Raw genomic sequence first — 11,284 nt, forward strand, 5'->3', positions numbered from 1 at the left:
ACTTGGGCTCCCACTTTCCAATCAACCATAAGACTTTCCGAAAGCAATATCCTGTCAATTCTACTCATGGCTTTCCCATTGCTATTAAACCAAGTAAACTTTCTGCCAATTGTTGGCGGATCCACCAATTCCATATCCTCCATGAAACTCCTAAAAATATTTATCTCTTTCCTATGATTCCTTGAAGGGGACCCTATCCTCTCATCGATATGAGAAATGGAATTGAAGTCCCCCCACACACCATGCACCCGGAGTCTTATTGTTTTTTGCCTCGATAATATGGCGCCATGTACTTCTTCTAATAGAAGCATCACACGACGCATATAAATTCACCAAATAAACTAACCTGTCGTCCAAAGACACACACAAACCCAAGTAGCCCTCCCCCCTAAAACTGAACAGCAGATCAAAGAAGTCCTTTCTCCACAGAATAATGATACCTCCCAAAGCTCCTATTGCGTCCTGTCATACCCCAAAATTTTCCCATCATACTTATTCATATTTCAGTCCATCTGACTTTCAAATGCTCAAAGATACATAAGAAGGAAGCAGACAATCTCTCTCCTAAGCAACAGCCTCTAAACTAGGGTTTTGCATTTCTCAAAGTAAAATCAACTTCTGATACCTCAAGTGGACTTCGTGGTCTCTCATATGCCTCAAAGGATCCTCATGCCAAATTTCAAGCTTTGATTCACAAGATTGATCAACCAACTGCTCAAACGATCAACAGTCGACCAATTTGACTTGAAAGTCAACTATGATCAAAGTACAGTCAAAATTCTTGATTTTTGGTCAACATCAACATTTTAATGTTAGATTCATCATTTTATCAATGGTTGATCATGATTCATCAAGAAAAGATCAGAAATCAACAAAACCTAAAGTTTCTAAATTAGGGTTTCATAGGAGAAAGTCAACTAAACTTTGACCAGCCATAACTTTCACATTGAACATCATAAATTTTCCATCCAAAGCTCAATTTGAAGGAAATTGAATTCTCTACAATTTTGTCTCTCACAAGCCAAAGCCAAAAATGCTTCATTTGAGAGATATAGGTCAAAAGATTAGTGGTCATCCAAAAAGTCAACAAGAACGCCTTTTGGGTCAAAGCTCATAACTTGCAAATGGAAAAATCAATTGAGATGAAACCAAAAGGGTCAGTTAAAGGACATCTTGGGCTTTCTAAAAAGTCCTAGAACACTTTCATATGATCAAAACTGAAGGAGATATGAACTGCACAAGTTGGTCAAATTTCTAGAAATATTCAAAAACCTATTTGAGCAATTTTGGATTTTTAAGCAAATGGGCCTAGGTTGTTGCTTCTAAACGTGATGATATTTAGTGTATTGTCAGTGTAAAGAAGTATTACACAGACATCTAATTAAATTATTTTAAAGTGTCAAATCATTCGGTATTTTAAAATTTAAAGGCTTGGTAATATAAATGGTTGTCATTGATTGACAATGTAAAAATAATTTATTAAAATAAAATATAAACTAGTCGTCTACCCGTGCGATGCACGGATAAATTTTATTGATTTACTATTAATAAACACATATTTAAAAAAAAAAATTTTGTTCTTCTTTTTAGTTAATTATATTTTGTTTATTAATAAATAATATAATTATTGGGTGAAAAATAATAATAAAAAAACTAAATTAATTTTATTTTAATTTCCATAATTTTATTTTAATTTTGTGGTAATTTTAATTGTTCGTGGGGCACTTACATACAAAATTTAAATTAAAAAATAAATAAACACAAAAAATGAAAAAAAACCATGTTGACTAATAAAAAGTTGATGTTAGTGGAGTAAGGAGAAGTTATCTTGTTAATTATATTGTACGTGGGGCACTTACATACAAAATTTAAATTAAAATAAATAAAGACAAAAAATGAAAATTTACTACTTATTTATTATTATTAATATTATTTATTTGATTTAATATTTATAATTTAGTATGATTAAATTAGTGATAAATAAGAAAAATATTTTTAAAATTATGAATAATGAAAAATAGTTAGAAAGCTATTTTTAATTATTTTATTTAAACTATGTTTTAAAATTATTTTATTTTAATTAATTATATTTGGTGGAAAAATTGGGGGAAGTTTTGGAGGGAAGAAGTTGTATAGTTAGAAAATTATTTTTAATTATTTTATTTAAACTATGTTTTAATATTATTTTATTTTAACTAATTATAGTTGGTGGAAAATTTAGAGGGAAAGTTTTGGAGGGAAGAAGTTGTAGGATTATAATTTAGTATGATGATATGATGATATTTTAATCTACCCTCTTTTCCCTTTTCTCAATAAAAAAAACAAATAATAAATAATATAAATATTTTAATCTACCCTCTTTTGGGATCTAATTTTATTTACTAACATGCGATAGAAATGTAATAAAATATAAAATGAATAAAATAAATAATACTTTTGATTTTTTCTTTACCCACCTCCCTATGGGGGTCACCCCCAGTGAAAACTCCATTTTACCCTGCTTCGGAAATACATTTCCGAAATATTTTTTTTCCTAAATTTTTTAAGACTTCGGAAGTGAATTTCCGAAAAAATCCCAAAAATTGAGATTTTGACGAATTCGGAGATGCATCTCCGAAACAACAAAAAAAATCTAAAAAAATCTCAAAAATTAATTTTAGGATATTAATTAATTCAATTATCATAAATTTGATATAATTTATGAGTAATGAATAATAATAATTATATATTTTGATATAATTTATGAGTTATGAATAATAATTATTATATATTTCTATTTTGATTCATATTTTAAAATTTAAAATAATTTTAATTAAAAAAATTAAAATAATTTCACTTACAAAATGAGTTATAATTTTTTATTTATATATTTATAATAATTATTATATATTTATATATTTACAAAAATAATTAAAAAAATGAGTGTTTTAATTTATATATTTATATATTTATATAATAATTATAATAATTATTATATATTTATAAAAATTATTATATATTTATATAATAATATTATATATTAGTTATAAATATATTTATACATTTATATAATAATTATAAAAATTAAAACAATGAGTGTTTTAATTTATAATATATATATTATACTTATATTTATATATTATATTTAATTTTAAATAATTCAAAATTTACTTATGATATTAAGATGTTTTTGATTTATATAAGTTAGTAAAATAATTTTTAACTTTAAAATTGTTTAGGAAATTTTATACCTATTAATTGTATTGATTCACCTTGATTTTATACCTATTAATTGTATTTATTCACCTTGATTTTAATTTTTTAATAATTATTGAATTCTTTCGGAAGTGTATATCCGAAACATTCCAAGACCAATTTGGTCTTGGAATATTTCGGAAGTGTATATCCGAAGACACCCCCTCCCAAAAAAATTCGGAAGTGTATATCCGAAGACACCCCCTCCCAAAAAAATTCGGAAGTGTATATCCGAAGACACCCCCTCCCAAAAAAAGGTGTTTTCGGAAATGCATTTCCGAAAACCCAAAAAAGGGGTGTTTTCGGAAATGCATCTCCGAAAACACCTTTTTTTCGTATTTTCGGAAGTGCATTTCCGAAATAAGACAAATTTTGAAAAAAAAAAATAAGCGTTTCGGAAATGCATTTCGGAAGTGAGGGTATTTTGGGTTTTTCACCAGAGGTGGCCAAGAAAAGAGGGAGGTGGGTAAAGAAATTCTCATACTTTTTACTAAAATAAAATATATTTTTGATGTTCTCTTATCTGCACAAAAATTGAATAGATAGTAAGTAATGATAAAAATTCATTTCAGGTTAGTTTTGTTTTTGTATTGCAATAATAAGAAACCCTAACGAGTGAGGCAGATGAAAACATGAAAGTGAAAAAATAAGAAACCCTAATACTGAAAGATATATAGGATATTAATTTGAGCCAAATTTCTGAGATCCAGCCTAGTAACATAGTAATATATGGGCTAAAAATCCAATACAGTATATATGTTCGGTTTGGATCGGATTCCAACAGGCCTCATTTTACCATCCGAATCCGACCAATCCTATCAGTTAATATCCAAGTTGTTGGACCGAGAAAACCCATAAATCAAAGTAAACCGAACTGTGGCCCAAAACCGGATTCGGACAGGTCAGTACGGTCGGATGGTTACTTCTTGTCCACTCCTATTGTTTACTATCAAATTTATATGAAAATGAAAGGGATATAAAAAATGAGAGACTCAAGAAGACTTGTGAACAAACCTGTTGTAAAAAAATGAAATTAAAATTGTAACAATGAAATTAAAATTGAGAGAGATTTAAGAATCCTTATGAACAAACCTGCTAGCTAGTTCTAAAAATGTGATGAACAAACTTGTTAGTTGTAAAAATGTGAAATTAAAATTGACAAAGATTCAAAAAGCCTTATGAACAAACCTGGTAATGGTCAATTGTGAAATTGCGAAGAAATCGTAGTATTTATTTCTTTACATAAATAACTGCCTAAATTTGTAATATATTGCAAAGGTGGCCACTGAATAAAAGTGGTAATGATCCACGTTTTTTAAATTTTAATTGGTGAAATTTTTTTTTTAATAAGCAATTTTATAAGATATCGCACTAGGGGTGCAACCCTGACAAAGAAACTCTATAGAGAGTTAAAACAGTTTAAAGGTAATTTATACCAATCATAAAAGGAGGTCCTAAAAATATACTCACTATCACCTAACCATCTCCAAGAGTAAAACAAAATGTTGGAGATTACCGTTTCGAAGCTATAAGAAGCGTTCTCGAAGATAATAGCATTTCTCATCAACCAAATACACTAAATTATAGCCAACCAAATGAAATTTAATTTAATTCTAGTGTTGTGTGTTTTCACCTTTTCTTGAATGCAACCGAAGTTCTTGAACTCTTCCAAGTTTAACTCCACTTCATCTCCCAACCAATTATAGACTTTCTCCCACACCGCCTTCGAAACGGAACAACGCAAGAATAGGTGAAGCGAAGTTTCCGGATGGTTGAAACAAAGAACACAATCGGAAGAGGTGAAATTAGAAACCCCCCTATAAAGCAATAGATCCTTTAAAGGAAGGCGGTCAATAAAGAATCTCCAAGAAAAGATATGGACCTTTTTTGGAACCTTAGTCTTCCACATTGTTTCCAACAACTTGATAGTGTCAATTGGCCAAGCGTTCTCTTTGCCATTAGAAACCAAGCTATTCACACTTGCAACCGAGAAAACACCGGAAGAATTTAGTTTCCAATGAAAAACATCGTTGTCCGACATGATCGGAGTGATGCTCTCCAAAGAATCTTTTAAATCCCTCAATTGAATAAGCAAATCCGAGACGGTGCCATTATGGTTGTGAAAGCGGGGAGACAAAGTCAAGGTAGACATTCCGTTGAGAGCGAAGAGGTCGTTAAAATTCCAAGAAAAAGCACCATTATTCCAAGATATGATATCACTAACCTTGCAAAGTTTATTGGTTGAAAGATCGAACAAATGTGGAAAGGATTCACGAAGAGTTTGATCGCCCAACCAACAACTATGCCAAAAAAGAATGTTGATTCCATTCTTGCACTCACAATTAATCCAATTGGAGAATCCTTCTACGCTATCCGCCTCATTGAAATCATTAAGAATGATATCTCTCCACCAACTAGAATCATCCCGGTTTAGAACATCCCCACACGACGCAAGCACTTTGAATTTTGGATTGTCGTATCTCAAGAGTAGAAATCTACTCCAAATGGCATTATCCTCCTTCAAAATTCTCCACTTCCATTTGAGAAGATGAGCTCTATTCATATCACCAACATCTCTAATGCCTAGACCACCTTTCTCCTTAGGTTTGCATACGTTCTCCCACTTCACCCAATGAATACCTCTTTTATTTGCATTCCCGTTCCACAAAAAATTACTAAGAAAACCTCTAATCTCTTTGATAATCTTGCTCGAAGCTTTATAAAAAGAAAGGGTAAATATTGGAATTGCGTTAAGCACCGATCCAATAAGAGTCACCCTTCCACCTATTGAAATGTTTCGCCCCTTCCACCTCGATAATATTGCCTTTATATTATTTACCACATCCTTCCACACCTTCGTCTTGTTAGATTTTTCTCCAACCCAAATGCCAAGAAATTTAAAAGGAAAAGATCCTTTTTTGCAAGATAAGAAAGAAGTGGCCGAAGAAAATAACCAATCTCCAATATTAGTTCCAAAGATATTACTTTTGTGGAAATTAATTTTCAATCCGGAAACAAGCTCAAAACCTCTCAAAATCACTTTCATGCTCCAAAGGTTGTCACTTGTAGGTTCTCCTAAAATTACAGTGTCATCCGCAAATTGAAGGATATCCACAAAATCATCTTCACCAATTTTGAAAGGTTGGAAATCCCCCACCTCTACCGATTTCCTCATGATAGCACTAAGGCCTTCCATAGCTATAACAAAGAGAAAAGGCGAAATCAGATCACCTTGACGAAGACCACAATGAACTTTAAACTCTTTAGTAGCACTACCATTCACCAAAACGGACATGTGACTAGTGAAGATGCAAGATTCCATCCAATGCATCCATCTCTTCCCAAACCCCATTCTTCTCATTATCCATCTAAGGGTAGTTCCATGAAATAGAGTCATACGCCTTTTCAAAATCCACTTTATGTAAAAAACACCCCCTCTTTTTTCTTTTGGCCCAATCAATAATCTTATTAACCAATAAGACTTCATCCATCATACTTCTACCCGGAACAAAGGCGGTTTGATTGGTAGAGATCAAAGTATCCAAAACACCCCTCATTCTAGCCGCCAAAGTCTTCGAAAGAATCTTGTAGATACTCCCCACTAAACAAATAGGGCGATATTCGGACAACTCTTGAGGGTTCTTCTTTTTAGGAATTAGCGCAAGAAAAGAAGAAGAAATTGCTTTAACAAGCGTACCTTTTAAGAAGAAATCATTGCAAAGCTTCATCAAATCTTCTTTAAGAATATTCCAAAATGTTTTAAAAAACTCCATAGAAAATCCATCCGGCCCCGGGCTTTTATTCCCATTACATGACCAAATAGCATCCTTGATCTCATTCTCGGAAAAAGGTTTCTCAAGGTCCAAAGAATCCCCTATAGATAACACTTTCAAATCGATCCCATGTGGTTCCAATCTAGTGCAAACCTCTTCTTTAAAAAATTCTTCAAAGTGCTTGAAAACAAAGTCTTTGATATCCTTGACCTCTTCCATTCTACCCCATAGTCTCCATGGTGCATAAAGAATTCCTTCTTCTTCTATCTTTTAAGGAATTATGAAAAAAGCGAGTGTTATCATCCCCCTCGGTGAGCCAAAGTTGCCTCGACTTTAATCTAAGAAACCCTTCTTTTTTGTTAAGATTATTCCAAAAGTCCTCCACCAATTTCAATCTTTTCTCAACTACCTCTTCCGGAACATTACCTGCAAAATGAACAAACAAGTTATCTAAAGAATGCATCTCTTTCACGTCTTTGTCGATCTTGAGGTCAATCCAACCATAAACCGTTTTATTCCACCAAGAGATCAGACTTTAAAGGATTTTCAATTTTTCCACCAAGAAATAGTCCCCTCTCCCTTTGACTACTATTTTATTCCACTCCTCTTTAACAAAATTATCAAACTCCTCATGCTTTAGCCATAAGTTGTTAAACTTGAAAGGCTTTGGTCCCCAATCCTTTCTATTGTTTTTCAACCAAATGGGTGCATGATCCGATACATCCCTCTCTCCTATAAATTGGCCATCCACCTTACTATCTTCTATGTAGCACTCCGGTAATAAAAATCTATCGAGTCTACCCATCACCTTCCCGTTACTTTTGAACCAAGTAAACTTGCCACCTATGGTGGGAAGATCCACCAACTCCATTTCCTCTATGAATTCATTGAAAGATCTTGAATCCCTACTATAGTCACTAATAGTAACACCAATTCTTTCATCAATAGTGGATATAGAGTTGAAGTCACCGCCAATGCACCAAGATCCAACGGTGTTATTATGCTTGAACTCACAAAGGTTCTTCCAAGTTTTTCTCCTAACTACTTTGTCACATGAAGCATAAACATTGACATAATAAATAAATTTTCCATCTTTCTCTACACAAAGACCAAGAAAGCATTCTCCCCTAAAGCTATAAATGAGAGAAAAGAAGTCTTTCTTCCACATAGTTAGTATTCCACCGGAGGCTCCGATAGCATCCGAGTAAGACCATTCAACATCCACACCTCCCCACAACTCTCTAACCACATCCACACCAATTCCACTAAGTTTTGTTTCTTGAATGAAGCAAAGATCAACATCTCCCTTTTGAATTAGGAATCCGACTCTCTTGCGCTTAACCCGATTCCCGCCACCATGGATATTGTACGAAAGAATAATCATGGGTGCACACCATTTTGGGTCCCCTTTTCCACATGCACACCTTATTGATCCCTTAACTCCATTTCCTTCAAGATTTTGATCGGATCAAAATTGTTTGATATATTGATTATTCCTAATTTAGACATGGAGTCCCAAAGGCCCTCTGAAGCGTAGTTGCTTGCACTGTTATTCCTTCTTCTATTGCAGTTTCTAATGTCAGTGCTTGTGATGGATTCACAAGATAAAGGAACACCGTAAGAAAGGAAATTATTTTTTTCCTGTTTGATGGGATGAAGCTCTGTTTCATGTTGAATTGTCTTCCTTTGTTGAACCCCGCCCTAAATTGGATGAATAAAATCAAGAACTTTCTCCCCTAAGTCCATCACCTCCCTTATTTTTTTCTAGAGTATTTCGAATTCTTCACAATTTGACATTGATCATCAAAGCTCAAAATTTTGGATTTTCTACTACTGATTCCTTTCCTCTTCCTAATTAATTTCGCACTCTTCAATGGAAAAGAGACACGTTTTTTTTTAGAATTAGTAGAGATTTCAATAGAAGAAACATGAGTGCTTTTTGTGTGCGTAGGTGAGTCCTTTTCCGCCTTGGAATAACTGAAAAGGGGAACTTGATTGGGCCCACTTTTATCCACGTCAGAATTAACATTACATTCAAAAATAAAGAGGTTTGACCGTTTCAATGGTAAAACTCCTTTCCAAGTGGCCCCCACTCTCTGCCCCAACGTTCACCATTTCTTTAAAGAAATTATCACCGATTAAATCATTTATTATTAAACCAGCCGTGCCCACTTGAGAAATCCCTATATTCCTCTTTCTCCTCAAAGACGTTAAAGGAGTAGCCGCAACCTCTGTGTCCCTGCTGCGAGAGTTCAAAGAAATAGGGTCTGAAGAAGAATCCTTCCCTAAAAGAGGATTAAGATTGTCTGCTACATGTTCAGAACCATTAAAGCTTGTACAAAAAAATCCCTCTTCTCTTGATCTATCACCTTCACCTTTCTGCGTTTCTGAATATCTGTCACCGTCAACTTCACAAGTTCGTCGTGGGATTAACTTTAAGGAACCACGTTTTATTTGTAATTAATTTTGTTTTTTAAAAATAGATTTTAATTGTTTGAAAATTTATAACAACTTGGGCTGACAACTCAATCTTAAGTTTCTCCCTGCTCAAACATTTTGACATAACTCTGCATCCTAGGAAGCTGAAGGTTGCTATTGATGTTTTATGGTGTCCTCCTGGCAGTGATTGGATAAAATGTAACATTGATGGCGCGGCAGCGGGTCAACCATTACTGACTGCTTCTGGCGGCATCTTTCGTGACTCCCAAGCAAATCACATCCTTAGCTTTGCTGTTTTCTATGGCGCAGGCACCCCTATTCTTGCAGAATTCTGGGCAGCTATCATTGCCATTGAGAAAGCTAAACATATGCAATGTAAGAAGCTTTGGATTGAGACTGACTGTGTTCTAATTGTCAAAGCTTTTTCGAACGTGAATCTTGTGCCGTGGATTATCAAATCTCGTTGGCTCACGTGTTGGGCGTATACTCTAACTATTGATTTCAGAATTACGCATATATACCGTGAAGTCAATTTTTGTGCGGACTTATTAGCTAATATCGGCTTACAGAGCAAATGTTCGAATTGGTTTAATTTTGTGCATAATGTTATTAAGTCAGATTACTTGTTAGACAAGTCGGAAACCCCTAGGCTTAAGAGGTTTCAGTTCGATCCCCTCTTGTGTTCCTTGTATTCATTCTCCTTTTTGATTTAATATATTATTCCCTTTTGTTTAAAAAAAATGGTGAAGAAGGTGGTTATGTTTTATAATTTAGAATTTAAAGATTTTAATTATTTATTAATTATTAATGTATTAAAAATTTTGGTGAGAAAATTTTAGTGGAAAAAAGGTGTAGGATTATAATTTAGTATGATATGATGATTTATAACAACTACATAGTTTATTATAGTTTATTATCTGAATAATTAATAATTAAAATAATAATTTTATTTTATAAAAAGAATAAATAATTATTTAAAATTAACAAAGGCCAATATATATCTCACGCTAAGATATTGCAAAAATAACTTCACCATCAAATATTATTTAAAATTAAGTCTAGAACCACTTATTTACCAAAATAAATTATAGAAAATATAATTCTATAAAATTCAATATACAACAAATATTATTTAAAATTAAGTCTAGAACCACTTATTTACCAAAATAAATTATAGAAAATATAATTCTATAAAATTCAATATACAACAGTAAAATAGCTTTTTAAAATGAAATTAATTTTAATGATTTAATATTTTTATGAAATTTATATAACATTTTTTTAAATATAATTTTTTCACTAGAAAGATGAGTAAATAATTTATGCTTTTGATTATTATATAATTATTATTATTTTTCTAAATTTTTATTTTAGTTTTGAAAATATTTAAAGTTTAGATCATTTTAATTTGAAATAAACTTTTTGGATAAATTTGACTTCTAATTTATCTTCATAATATTGTAACTTAATATTAAAAAATGAACCAAACACATATTTTTATAAATATCCCCTGCCATCCCCTCCATCTACTCCCAACCAAACGGACCCTTAAGTGCTGAAAAATAAGAATCATCAATTCGATTGTACTCTGTTCGTTATTTCTTAGGATTAATACCATGGGCTATTTTGGTTTTTATACAATTTTCTGAGTTTAATTTGGCCGGCTATTACGAAAGTAAAGCCGTAAGCCGTAAATACATCAGATAAGTTCGAAAGCCTTCTGATACTTTGGATTAAAATTGATTTGTTTTTGGTTAACAAATACTGCAAAAGCACTTTGTTGATTAATTAGGAAAGTTTGATATTTCTAGAAAACGAATTTTTGAAGCGCGTGTTTG

The 11,284-nt window shown here is 32.3% G+C and overlaps 1 protein-coding gene across 1 annotated transcript; it reads right to left on the bottom strand.

Moving 5' to 3' along the window:
- Positions 1–7,542: 7,542 nt before the first annotated feature.
- LOC131651530 (uncharacterized) lies at positions 7,543–8,391 on the bottom strand. Its single transcript, XM_058921189.1, has one exon. The coding sequence runs from the start codon at positions 8,389–8,391 to the stop codon at positions 7,543–7,545; it is 849 nt and encodes a 282-aa protein (XP_058777172.1).
- Positions 8,392–11,284: the final 2,893 nt, after the last annotated feature.

Source organism: Vicia villosa, linkage group LG2, assembly GCF_029867415.1.
Source record: "Vicia villosa cultivar HV-30 ecotype Madison, WI linkage group LG2, Vvil1.0, whole genome shotgun sequence".
NCBI classification, from domain to species: Eukaryota; Viridiplantae; Streptophyta; class Magnoliopsida; order Fabales; family Fabaceae; genus Vicia; species Vicia villosa.